The 14300-nt window shown below is 39.7% G+C and overlaps 1 protein-coding gene across 5 annotated transcripts in view; it reads left to right on the top strand.

Annotated features, from left to right (window-relative positions):
- The window catches only part of RIC3 (RIC3 acetylcholine receptor chaperone), a 57274-nt gene that overhangs the window by 33270 nt on the left and 9704 nt on the right, over positions 1-14300 (top strand). For 3 of the 5 annotated variants that reach the window (XM_027579004.2, XM_027579002.2, XM_027579001.2), the window contains exon 5: positions 9420-9568. In XM_027579004.2, the coding sequence (XP_027434805.1) occupies positions 9420-9568 (149 nt within the window). Of the gene's footprint in view, positions 1-3552; positions 3716-9419; positions 9569-14300 lie in introns of those variants that run through there. The other 2 variants (XM_027579003.2, XM_027579006.1) reach the window with 2 other exon arrangements.

Raw genomic sequence — 14300 nt, 5'->3', positions numbered from 1 at the left:
CCCTACCTTCCCACCTGTATAGACCATCTGTGCATTGCCCTGACTACTTTCTCTGCTTTGTGCTAGGATTACTTCTCTGTAAGGCAGAGGAGTTGTCCCTACCATGCAGCTGGAGTTGTGCCATCTCATTGTTTCTGGGGCCACAGGTCCTAGCTCAGAACGTTTACTCCTTTTAAGATGCTAAGGTGTGGACTCCTTGAGAACCTATTGATTCCAGCCTGCCACATGGCAATGACTGTGTAAAACATTTTCTGCACAGTACTTCTCAAGAGCTAGGGATCGGCTTTCCCTCCACTGCAGAGAGCATAGCTTGTTGCTCCCTTTCCCAAATCCTTCCTCTTCTAGTCCTAAAAAGGTGACCTTCTCCCTGTCACTCCTAATCCAACACCTTTTATCCTTACAGGTAGGCCCTATGAGACTTCACCTCCAACACTGAAAGGCCCTGGTAGCCCCATGTTTTACATTGTTTTCCTTTTTATACTTCTATCCTTTAACCTTAGTCTCTGTAGCATTTGTTCAAGTCTGTGTTTCTGTGATTATTAGAAGAGCCCCAAATACCCTAGTATTTTTCCATCAGATTAAAATTGAACACATTTCCAGGCTCTGGGAGTCTGAGAGGATTTAAGACATAGAAGACATATTCATTTCAGCCTTCAAAGTCCCTTTATAGAACGTTAATTCCATAATTGTAAGATTTTCTTAAAATTCCAGAAATACAGTTTCTGAGCCTTCATCTCAATGCTTATGTAAGAATCAAAATATGGGGAAGGTTTTTAATATTATCTAATAAAACTTTCAGACAACTTTTTTTTACCTGTGAGCAATATGTCTATGTATGTGTTTAAGCCTTGTAGAAGGTTGGTATTGTGTCATGTTATGCCTGATATTAAGCACAGTATCCATCCCAAGGATGTAAAGACTAAGAAAAGGATCTAGGAATCAGAACTGAGGTGTCCTTACTTCTGTCCTTAAGATCAGCAGCACTTCCTTTCTGGAGTAGCATGTCCGATTGTAATCCTTCACCTCCTGGAAGCATGGCGTGACCTGAGGGAGCAGTGAGGGTGCAGCCTGAGGCAGAAAACAGCCATAGCAGGCATGCTAAGGACATGTGTGGCCCTGTAGATTTAGGGCATGCACTGCTGGGATATAAACTTATAGAGGACAGACTTAGTCTGTTTTGTTCACTGTGTTCACATAGTAGATACTAAGGAAATTCTTATTGTTGAAAAAAGATACTCACTTTTGAAATAAGCATTTGTACGTGTATTATGGTAGAAGAGGTAATCATGGCATTCTTTGCTAAGGTCCTCTCTTCATTTCCTGTCCTCTATATTCAGGGTCCTACTGAACATGTCTCATAGATGACCTGCCCTTCTTCAGTTAATAAATGTCTTTTGAATGAATGGATGTGCAAAATGGAAATCATCATCTATCCCCGCTGACTCTACTCCACCTTTAATATTCTCCATCTCCTCAAATGGCTCCACCATCTACTTAAAAGCCCAAAGCAGAAATCCAATATTATCCTTGATTTACCTTTTCCTTCACTTCCTATGTCTCTTTGATCATCCTGTCTTGTCATTTCTTCCTAGTTAATAAGTCTCTCTCCCTGCAAAAGACTCTAAGCTCTGCTAGGGCAGGGATTATCTGTATTATTCCCAGAGCCTAGCATAGGCCAACAGTAGGCTCTAAAGTATTAGCTGAAATGGAAGAATGAGTGAGTGAATGAGTGTTTGTTTTTTTTAATATAGTTGACATACAGTGTTCTATTAGTTTCAGTATACATTACGTAGTGCTCACTACAATAAGTGTAGTTACCATCGGTGACCATACGTTATTAATATTATTGACTATATTCTCTATGTGGTACTTTTCATCTGTGCGGCTATTTTATAGCTGAAAGTTTGTATCTTTTAATAATTTCCTTTACCTAATCCATCTTGAGTTTATTTTGTGTATGATGTAAGAAAATGGTCCATTGTATTCTTTTACATGTAGCTGTCCAGTTTTCCCAGTACCATTTATTGAGAAGACTGTCTTTTCTCCATTGTATATTCTTGCCTCCTTTGTTGTCGAGTAATTGACCACATAGGTGTGGGTTTATTTCTGAGCTCTCTATCCTGTTCCATTCATCTATGTCTATTTTTGTGCCAGTACCTTATTGTACCAAAGTGGATAACTACAACTTGGTAGTTTATCTTGAAATCTGGGATTGTGCTACCTCCAGCTATGTTCTTCCTTCTCAAGATTGCTTTGGCTCTTTGGGGTGTTCTGTGGTTCCATACAGATTTTAGTATTTGTTGTTCTGTGAAAAATGCTATTGGTGTCTTGATGGACATTGCATTGAATCTATAGATAGCTTTGGGTACTATGGACATCTTAATATTCTTCCAGTCCATGAATGTGGTATATCTTTCCATTTGTTTGTGTTGTCTTCAGTTTCTTTCATTGGTGTCTTACAGTTTTCAGAGTATAGGTCTTTTACCTTGTTCTGTGAAAGGGAGGCATATGCAAAATGATCTCCAAAGGCCTAAGGAGCCAAAAGATGGAAGAAAAAGGCTGAAGAATCCAGTTTGCCAGCAAGTGGTTTATTAAAGGGACATATGAGCAGAAGTGTGTTGTGGGTGGCTGCAAGACAAGTAGATCTGCACAACCCCACCTACCATAAGTCCTGGTTTTATAGCCTTAGAGATTGGGGAGTATATGTGCTAGGAGACCTGGGAGGAAATGTTTCAGAATCACAGTCCTCTCTCCAAAGAACATCAAGGTCTTTATACCTCAAGGGAGTACCTAAGGGTGTCGTCAAACAAAGAGTATGTGTGGTGGGGGAGTGCTATACTGAAGAAGGCTTCAGGTCACAGAGTGGTCATCATGGTGGATTTGTGCAAGATGGTATTAGTCTTGTTCACACACACTTCTTTGGTTACATTTATTCCTAGGTATTCTTTTTGGTGCAATTGTAAATGGGATTGTTTTAATTTTTCTTTCTGCTACTTCATTATTAGTATGTAGAAATGCAGGTTTCTATAAAATAGATTTCTGTATATTTGGTATCCTGCAGCTTACTGAATTAATTTATCAGGTGTAGTTAATTTTTTGGTAGAGTCTCTAGGGTTTTCCATATATAGTATCCTGTCATCTGTAAATAGTGACGGTTTACTTGTTCCTTACCAGTCTGGATGCCTTTTATTTATTTTTTGTCTGACTGCTGAGGCTAAGACTTCCAGTACTATGTTGAACAAAGACTGTTTCAGCAGTAGTAAGAATATCTTCTCTGGCACCTAGTTTGATTTACTCTTTGCAGCCCTATGTGGTTGTCAGTGGCAGCTATTATTTTCTCTCTAAGGAACAGTATCTCAGAGCAAGTGTACTCCAGGGACGGCATTAGTTTTCTGTGGCCGCTGTAACAAATGACCACAAACAAAATGCCTTAAAACAAGTTGTTATCTCACAGATCTGTTGGATGTCCCGCACTGGGCTAAAATCAAGGTGGCAGGATTGCATGCCCTTTTGGAGGCTCTGGGGTAAAATCCATTTCCTTGCCTTTTTCAGGTTTTAGAAGCTACCCACATTCCTTGGCTCAGTGGACCCTCTCCTCCATCTTCAAGGCCGGCAGCAGTGGGTTGCGACCTTCTTACATCCTATTACTCTGACCTCTTCTGCCTCTCTCTTCCATCTTTAAGGACTCTTACAATTACATGCACCCTCACAGATAATCCAGGATAATGTCTGTTCTAGGGCCAGCTGATCTGTAAGCTTAACTCTATCTACAACTGTAAGTCCCCTTATATATAAAGTAACATTATAGGTTCCAAGGATTAGGATGTGAACTTCTTTGGGGAGTGGGAAAGGGAACATGATTCTGTCTACCACAGAAGCTCTATGGAAAAGGAGGAATTTGAATAAGCCTTAACAGGATGAAAGGATCTCCTCAGGCACAATTTGGTGGTGGCGGGGGGGGGGGGGGGGGGGGGGGGGTGGGCATTTCAGAGGGAGAGGGTAGTAGCATAAGCAGCAAACAAGGTTAGAAAGTCAAGGTATGTTTTTGGAACAGTAGGTAGTCCTGAGTAACTGGAGTAGAGCATATCAGGGCTGGAGTAAATGGGTAGGGAGGTAAGGGAAGAAAAAACTAGAAAAGTAAACTGGGCCCAGACTGGAAGGCTCTGAATGGTAGGCTGAGAAGTTTGAAATTCATTGTCTTTATAGTGGGATGTTTCTAAAGGCTTTTGAGGAAAAATGTCATGATCTGCTGTACTTTAGAAAAGTAACTCTTCTAGTGATAGGTAGAACGGCTACATGCTAGAAGGTTATAGAAAAAGTTCCAGGGAAAGGTAATAAATAGGTCAGTGAGAGTGGAAATGAGGGTCCAAATCAAGGGGACTTGACAGAAGGGAGAAGAAAAATCACAGGCTGTTGGGTGCCTGGGTGGCTCAGTTGGGTAAGTGTTTCCCTCTGGCCTTCCCACCCACTTGTGCTCTTTCTCATTCACTCAATCTCTTTCAAATCTTTTTTTTTTATTTTTTTAAGATTTTATTTATTTATTTGACAGAGAGAGACACAGCGAGAGAGGGAACACAAGCAGGGGGAGTGGGAGAGGGAGAAGCAGGCTTCCCGCCGAGCAGGGAGCCCGATGCGAGGCTCGATCCCAGGATCCTGGGATCATGACCTGAGCCGAAGGCAGACGCTTAACGACTAAGCCACCCAGGCGCCCTTCTCTCAAATAAATCTTTTTTTTTTTTTTAAGATTTTATTTATTTTTGACAGAGAGAGAGTGTACAAGCAGGGGAAGCAGCAGGCAGAGGGAGAGGGAGAAGCAGGCTCCCCGCAGAGCAGGGAGCCCGATGTGGGGCTTGTTCCCAGGACCCTGGGATCATAACCTGAGCCGAAGGCAGATGCTTAACCATCTGAGCGACTCAGGCCCCCTCAAATAAATCTTTTAAAAAAAAAATCGCAGGCTGGGGGCACCTGGCTGGCTCAGTCAGAAGAACATGTGACTCTTGATCTCAGGGTTGTGAGTTTGAGCTCCATGTTGGGTGTAGAGATTACTTAAATAAATAAATAAAAAGTTTTTAAAAATCACAGGCTGTTTTCAGGATTCCTTGGTAGCAAACAGCTAACTCTGGGTAGCAAAAAATTTGGAGACGGTGAGAGAATTTATTGGAAAGGTATGGGATAGCTCATAATATCAAAGGAATAGCTAAAGATCCAGGTTTCAGAAAGAGGGGGAACCAGAACAGCTCGGGAGAGTTCGAGGACAAACAAATGGACAGGTTCTTCAAGGACTGCTGTCAGAATGAATTAACATGAGAAGTTTTCAGATCTGGCTTTACTGCATTCAACACCCAGTTTTAGGAGAAAGTACAGTTGTTCCAACTTGGGTCCTATGTATATCACTGAATCATTCACTGCAGCCCAGGGATGGAGTGTGTTGATTGGCTGTGGGCCACCTTTGAAGGAGAGGTAAGGGAATGGATAGCTTCACTCTAACCTTTACACTATGAGCAAAAGAGGGGTTGGTTCCCCAAAAGAAAAACTAGGTAATAGCAATGAAAGACAAAGAGATAGAGATGAGTTGGAGATTTGTGGCCCAAATGACAAGGAAGATTATAATACCAACCAAGATAAAAACACAGAAGAGGAGAAAGAAGATAAGGCTTTGGTATAAGGATCATGAGTTCAGCTTTGAATATGGTTAAGGTGCCATCAGAACAGCTATGTATGATATACAACAACAATAGGAAATTTGGGTATTGAGGTCAGAACAAAGGAAACAAGTTTGGAAGTCATTTGGCTGGAGGGAAGTAGGGGCCGTGGGGAAAGAGGAGATCAAGTTCTTGAGGCACATCATACTGTGTGGCGATAGCTTGCGATCTTTTGCTGGTCTGAATTCTGTTCTAATCATGAATGGTATTGTAAGAAACTATTTCATTCTCTTTACTTTTGGTTTCAGAACTTGATGATTCCTCTGGGTTTATAATACTCAAAAGTCTGATCAGGAATCTTCCAATCTGACCTTCTATTTTTCTAGCATCTTGGAATCTGCCATGCCCAGCCTCTCCAAACCTGGCTGCTCACACAGCTGTTCCTCATCCTGGGCCAACCAGGCCCTGTTTTGGAAGAGCGAATTTGAGGTTAACTTCATTAATAGCAAGTCCTCTAAGTGGAAATGCCCTAGATCCCTGGAGTTATGAGACTGGTTTTCATGTGGTAAATCGGGATTAGAGGTAGAGTATGGGTATCATCTATGTAGAGGCAGTGGTTTAATTTGTGATACTGGGTCTGCTTCCTGAGAGATGACTGTAAGAATGGACAAGTGAGAGCCCGAGGATTGAGCCTTCAGGAATACCATATGTTTAGAAGGCGGACGGGGGCAGAGTGAGCCAGGATCAGCAATCCAAGGAATGGTTAAAGTGGGAGGAATGCGGAGGTCTCAATAGCCAAGGGGAGAGAATATTTCAAGGAGAGGACGGCCCACAGTACAGAGAAGTCAAGGAAAATGAAATGTAAAAAAAGATTCTTAGACTTGAGAGTAAAGTAGTATTGATGATTTTCACAAGTTTTGGTATAATGATGGAGTAGAAGCCAGATTTCAGGGAGGTGGGGGAAAACAGATGGTAAGGAAATGGGGACCAATTAAACTAACACATAGTAAATCGAGGGCTTGCAGTGTTCGTGGCACTGTGCCTGCACTGTCCTGAATTTATCAGTGCCCTCCAGGACTATCAAACCAAGTTGAGACAATGAGGAATCTATGAAAACCTTCATTACGTAAATTCAGAAGCTGTAAGACGGACCATGATTAATTGCCTAATGCATGATATGGACAATAGGAATATGCTTGTTTGGAAGTAAAAGAGGATGCTTTAATTTAGAATTCTCTGAGAAAGCTTCACTTGCCTGTTTATGCTTCTCCTAGCAGAGCTATCCCTTTTAAAATTAGGGGTTCTGGTTTTCCGTAAGTTCCGAAACAGAGTCAAGACTGTTTCAGTAAAAATCAAAATGTGCTGAGTACAGTCCAGAGAAGTAACACATGCGCCCAAGGGCCAGAGCTTTGTGATAAGCACATAGGCTCTTGTATTTTCTTCCAAGTTTTTATTTAAATTCCAGTTAGTTAACATACAGTGTAACATTAGTTTCAGGTGTAGGATTTGGTGATTTATCACTTACATTCAACACCTAGTGCTCATCACAAGTGCCCTCCTTAATCCCCATCACCCATTTACCCCATTCCCCAACACATCTCCCCTCCAGTAACTCTGTTTGCTCTACATAGTTAAGAGTCTGTTTCTGTTTGCCTCTTTTTTCCTACTATGTTCATCTGTTTTGTTTCTTAAATTCCACATATGAGTGAAATCATATGGTATTTGTCTTTCTCAGACTTATTTTGCTTAACATAGTACTCTCTAGCTCCATTCATGTCATAAATGGCAAGATGGCGTTCTTTTTTATGGTTGAGTATTAGTCCATTGCACATCTTTATCCATTCATCGGTCGATGGATATTTGGGCTCTTTCCATAGTTTGGCTATTGTTGATAACGCTGCCATAAACATCAGGGTGCATGTACCCCTTTGAATCAGTATTTTTGTATCCTGTGGGTAAATACCCAGTAGTGCAATTGCTTGATCATAGGGTAGCTTTAACTTTTTGAGGATCCTCCATATTGTTTTTCAGAGTGGCTGCACCAGTTTGCATTCCCAGCAACGGTGTAAGAGGGTTCCCCTTTTTCCACATCCTTGCCAACACCTGTTGTTTCTTTTGTTGTTGATTTTTAGCTATTCTGACAGGTGTGAGGTGATACCTCATTGTAGTTTTGATTTGCATTTCCCTGGTAATGAGTGATGTTGGATCATCTCTTCATGTGCCTGTTGACTGTCTGTATATGGTCTTGGAAAAAATGCCTATTCATGTCTTCTGTCCATTTTTTGACTGGGTTATTTGTTTTTTGGGTGTTGAGTTTTATAAGTTCTTTCCATATTTTGGATTCTAGCAAATAGGCTTTTCTAGCTAAAAGGTTGCCCTAGGTGAGTCAGAAGCCCCCCCCCAAAGTGGGTTGTTGTAATAGTAAGAATTAGGAGTTCTACAGAGCAGATGAGCAATTGTGACAAGTCAGGACTCCTGTACGGAGAGGAAGACCAGAGCTGTAAGAGGCCTGCTGCATGTAAGATTTACCTGAATGTAGGACAGACAGGCTTCTTCAGTTCATGGCTTTGAGGCCCTTTAGTGTGGAAGAAGTGGAGCTCATGGTGCTTTTGTTTTCTTCCCACTGAGGTCTGTGGAAATGTTGCACCTTCATTTTCCTCACTTAACCATCTTAACATTGGAGGGAGGAACACTTTTTTCCCCGGCTGGTCATTAAGGCTTAAGTTTGTTAGACTAAGCATAAGAAGGAACACAGGCTGGAGACTGGCTGTTTAGAAAAAATTGATGGCACTTTCATGAGGCTAGTATTAAAGGTCATTTTCCCTTCATGAATTTATATTGCCTTCGAATGTTTTGGATTTTTAAGGGGAAAATAAGTATTCTGTTATGTCCTGCCACTAGGTAAAACTGGTCCCAAACTAGTTAGTCTTCTGAGTAGGACTTTGCCTATGAGTGTGATGCGATGCTTCTATCTCAAAATCGTCCTACCATTAATCTTGAGCCTCATCTTATTTTTGTACACATTTGCCCAGTGTTATCCAGCTAAATTGGGACTCAAACCCAGGTTTTCTAAACTGGAACTTGAGCATTGTGCTTTAAGAGTTGCATAGAATACTATCAGAAGTCAGGAGACTTTAGTTGTAGTTCAAGTGATGGCATTAACTAGCAGTAGGAATAAATGTAGAATTTCCTCTCTGTGGGCCTCAGTTTCTCTGGTCTAGATGACTGATTTGTCAGAATGATCCAGCTCTGAAATTTTCAGATGTATCTTTATTTCTGCACAAGTAGATGCAGCCTAGTGATTCCAGGGTTGGGCTAGTAGGATATTTTTCCCTAGTTGTGTCTAATGACTCAGCACATTTTCTTTTGATGACCTTGCTTTGGAGAAAAGTGGCTTATAGTAAATGGGTAGTAAGAGTAACAGTGAAATTTCTTAGAGATTAGAGAATCAGGGCAGTGAGGTATACTGAAAGAACACTGAGCTGAAAGCTGAAACATCTGAGGTCTGGTCCCAGTTTTGGCCTTAATTCATTGTGGGACCTTGGGCAATCACTTGATCTTTTCTAGGCCTTAGTTTCCCCATTTATAAAATCAATCAGAACATTGAACTAACATATCTAGTTATCAGCAATGCATTTCCAGGCCCAATTTCTAGAATATTTACCTGCTGCTGTTGGACTTCCTATTCTAGGATCCAGACGGATCATAGTGATGTCTATGTTCATTGCCCAGGAGTTCATTTATCATTAAATGGCTGGGTTGTCTGATATCTCTAAGCAGAGCACAGACTGTGACTTCTGACCAAGAAAAACGGTTGCTGCATCAGCTCCGAGAAATCACCAGGGTCATGAAAGAAGGAAAATTCACTGACAGGCCCACTCCAGAGAAAGAAGCTGAGGAGGCCCCTTACATGGAGGACTGGGAAGGTAAACAGTGTCTTGTCATTTCTTGGTTAGCTGTCAGCCCAGAAAAGAGATCTTAAAAATTTTTAAAAATATAATGTATATGTATGATAAAATTCACCAGTTGTAAGTGTCTGGTTAGATAAGTTTTGACAAATGTGTAGAGTGGTATAATTATAACACAATCATGATCTAGGATGTTTCCATCCTCTCAGAAAGTTCCCTTCCCCTTTGGAGGGAATTCCTTCAACTACCCTGGCACAATGTAACCAATTTCTGTCCCTATAGTTTTCTGTATAAATGGATCATATTGCACATGCTCTTTTGTTTCTGGCTTCTTTAATTTAGCATAATGCTTTTGAGAGTCATGCGTTGAATGTATCAGTATTTTTTTTTTAATTGCTGAGTAGTATTCTGATACATGGATATACTGTTGTTTGTTTTTCTATTCACTAGTTTAGGAACATTTGGGCTTTCTCCAGCTTTGAGATATTATGAATCAAGCTGCTATGAACTTGCATACACATCTTTGTTTGAACATATATTTTTATTTCTTTTGGGTATATCCTAGGAATGAGATTTATTTCTGGGCTTTTATGTTAAATATATGTTCAACATTTTTAGAAACTGTCAACCTGTTTTCCAAAGTGGCTTTGCCATTTTGCCTTCTGCCAGCGATGTAGGAGTATTGTAGTTACTCCACATCCTTGGTAACACTTGATATTGTCAGCCTTTTTACTTTTAGCCATTCTAGTGAGTGTATAGTGGTATCTCATTTGTGACTTTAATTTGCATTTCCCCAGTGACGACGAACATTTTTTAATGTATTTGCCATCTGTGTATCTTTAATAAAGTGTCTGTTAACATTGTTTGCCAATTTTTTATTGGGTTGATTTGTTTTTATTGAGTTACAAGAGTTCTTTATATATTCTGGATATAGGTTTATTACCAGTTAGGTATTTTACAAATATTTTCTCCTAAACTGTGGCTTCCCCTTTTATTTTCTTAGTGGCATCGTTCAAAGAGCAGAAGTTTTTATTTTGATGAAGTGCAGCTTATCATTTTTCTTTTATGATATTTACCTAACTCAAGGTTTGCCTGACTCCTATGTTTTCTTCTTCTAGAAGTGTTATAGTTTTAGCTTAGATTTAGGCATATGAGCCATTTTGAGCTAGTTTTTATATATGGTGTGAGGCATTAGGACTGAGGTTAATTTTTTTCCATGTTGATATCCAATTATTCCCACTTATTTTGGAACATTTAATTCTTTGGCATGTTGAAAATCGGCTGTATGTATGGGTCTATTCTGGATCCTCTCTTTTAAAAAATTTTTTTATTCAAGTATAATTAACATACAGTATTATTAGTTACAGGTGTACACTATAATGATTCAACAATTCTATACATTACTCAGTGCTCATCATGATAAGTGATGACTCTTAATTCCCTTCACCGATTTCATCCATCCCCCACCCATCTTTCTGGCAACCACCAATTTGTTCTCTATATTTAAGAGTCTGGGGTTCCCCCCCTTTTTTTTTTTAAGTTTATTATTTGAGAGAGAGAGAGCAGGGGACGGGAGAGGGAGAGGGAGAAGCAGACTCCCTGCTGAGCAAGGAGCCTGATGTGGGACTCGATCCCAGAACCCCAAGATCATGACCTGAGCCAAAGGCAGATGCTTAACCAGCTGAGCCACCCAGGTGCCCCTGTTTCTCTTTTTTCTTTGTTTTGTTTCTTAAATTTCACATATAAGTGAAATCATGTCTATACTTATACCAGTATCACAATGTCTTTATCACTGTGTCTGTATATTAAGTCTTGAAATCAGCACAAATTCAACTTGTTTTTTTCCCCTTTTATTTCAAAATTATTTTGGTTATTCTAGGCCCTTCATATTTTCACATAAATGTAGAATCAGTATGTCAGTATCTATGAAAAAGCCCAGTGGGATTCTGATTGGCATCATATTGAACCTTTAGACCAATTTGGAAGAATTAACATCATAGCAATATTGAATCTTCCAGTACATGAACATTTTATATCTCACCATTTATTAGATCTTTAATTTTTCAGCAGAGTTTATAGTTTTCAATATATAGGTCTTGTACATGTTTTATAAACTTATGCTTAAATAGTTCATATTTTTGAAGATAATGTGTTTATTTTAAAATTTCTAATTGCTTGTTACTATATAGAACTACAATTGATTTTTGTATTCTGACCTCATTTCCTATCACCTTTCTAAACACATAGTTCTAGTAGCTTTTTTTTTCTTTAGATTTCTTAGGATTAAATTTCGTAGAATTTTCTACATAGAGAATCAAATTGTGAATAGACAGTTTTACTCCTAACTTTCCAGTCTATAGGTCTTTTATTTTTCTTGCCTTATTGCATTGGTCAGAAACTCTAGCACAATACTGAATAGAAGTGGTGAGGGCAAGCATCCTTGCTTTCCTGATATTAGAGGGAAGCACTCACATGTTCTCCATTAGTGTGATATGAGCTGTTGGTTTTTCATGGATGCTCTTTTTCAGGTTGAGGAAGCTTCTTCCTAGTGTTACTTTGCTGAGAGGTTTTTTTTGTTTTGTTTTTAAAGATTTTATTAGAGAGAACATGAGTGAGTGAGGGGCAGAGGGAGAAGCCGATTCCCTGCTGAGCAGGGAGCCTGATGTGGGGCTCAATCCCAGGACCCTGGGATCATGACCTGAGCCGAAGGCAGTAGCTTAACGACTGAGCCACCCAGGCGCCCCTGTTTTCTGTTTGATCTTAAACAGAGAAAATAAAAGGGGTTACAGCTCCTTTTTTCTTTTTCTTTTTTTTTTTTCATTTCAAAGTTACTACTAATGTATTCAGTGACGGACAACAGAGAGACATACTGTAGACTGTTCTATTGCCTAGTCAGCAACGCTGCTTTGAATGCTGGTGGTTCTATTCCTTTGACTACGCACTTTTATAATATGCAATACATATTGCAACTATGTACTGGCTCTTTAGCGGGAAAGGATTTCTTGAGCATAAAAGCAATGCAAGATCCATTCATAATAAAAACTCTCAGAAAAATAGGAATAGAGGGTAATTTCATCAACTTGATAAAAATAATCTACAGAAACCTACAGCTAACATTATATTTAATAGTCATCAAAGGCAAGGGTGACTACTCTTATTCAGCATAATACTAAAAATTATAGGTAAGGCAAGTAAAGGAAATAAAAGGCCTACAGATTAAAAAGGAAGAAAGAAAACTGCTCCTCTTAGCAGATTACATGATTGCCTATGTAGAAAACCCCAAGGAATCCATTTTTAAACTCCCAGAGTTGGGGCATCTGGGTGGCTCAGTCAGTTAAGTGTCCAACTCTTGATCTCAGCTCAGTTCTTGATCTCAGGGTCATGAGTTCAAGCGCCATGTTGGGCTCCACTCTGGGCCTGGAGCCTACCTAACAACAACAACAACACTCCCAGAGTGTGTTCAGCAAGGCTGTAGGATACAAGATAAACAGACAAAAATCATTATATTTCTACATATTAGCAATGAACATGTTGATATCAATTTTAAATTTGGTATCAGAATTTTTAATCTAAAATGAAAGACTTAGGTGTAAATTTAGCAAGACGTACAGGACTTGTGTGCTGAAAACTATACAACACTGATGAAAGAAATCAAAGGTGTAAATAAAGGGGGAGATCTATCATGTTCATATATTGGAAAACTCAACATAATACAAATATCCATTCCCACATTGACAAATGCGTTAATGCAACCCCTATCAAAATCTCAGCAAGATTTTTTTGTAAGATACAAGATTATTCTAAAATATATATGGAGGGGCAGAGAAAATAGAATTAAAAATTTTTGTAAAAGCGGGAGGAATTAGTTTACTTGATTCCAAGACTTACTATATAGTTAACAATCAAAACTGTGATATTGGTATAGGAATAGACCCATAGATTAAAGGAATAAAACCGAGAACCCAGAACCACACAAACATGTACAACTGATTTTTGACAGATACAAAAGCAGTTTTGATAGCCTTTTTAACAAATGGTGCTCTGGCAATCGGATATCTATAGCAAAAAATAAGCCTTGAACTAAGTTCTACATATTACACAAAATTTAACTAAAAATAGATCATGAACATAAATGATAAAACTATAAACTGTTTTTTTTTTTAAGATTTTATTTATTTGACACAGACAGCGAGAGAGGGAACACAAGCAGGAGGAGTGGGAGAGGGAGAAGCAGGCTTCCTGCCGAGCAGGGAGCCTGATGCGGGGCTCGATCCCAGGACCCCGGGACCATGACTGAGCTGAAGGCAGACGCTTAATGACTGAGCCATCCAGGCGCCCAACTATAAACCTTTTTTGAAAAATATATAGAAAATCTTGGATCTGGGGTTAAAGAGTTCTTAAACTTGACATCATAAACACAATTCATAAAAGGAAAAATTGATAGATTGGAGGTCATCAAAATCTAAAACTTTTGCTCTGCAAAAGACCCTGTTAAGATAATGAAAAGACAAACTACACAGTGGGAGAAAATATTTGCAAATCACCTATCCAACAAAGGACTTATATCTAGAGTATATAAGATCTCTTGGGATGTGTGGGTGGCTCAGTGTTGGTGAGGCATCTGCCTTCGGCTTGGGTCATGATCCCAGGGTCCTGGGATTGAGCCCCCGAGTCCGGGCTCCCTGCTCAGTGGGGAGTCTGATTCTCCCTCTCCCTCTGCCCCTCCCCCTGCTCATGCTTGCTCTCACTC

The sequence above is a fragment of the Zalophus californianus genome, chromosome 11, assembly GCF_009762305.2.
Source record: "Zalophus californianus isolate mZalCal1 chromosome 11, mZalCal1.pri.v2, whole genome shotgun sequence".
Classification (NCBI taxonomy): domain Eukaryota; kingdom Metazoa; phylum Chordata; class Mammalia; order Carnivora; family Otariidae; genus Zalophus; species Zalophus californianus.
Note: the sequence above shows the minus strand (reverse complement) of the source record. Positions and strands in the feature narration are given on the sequence as shown.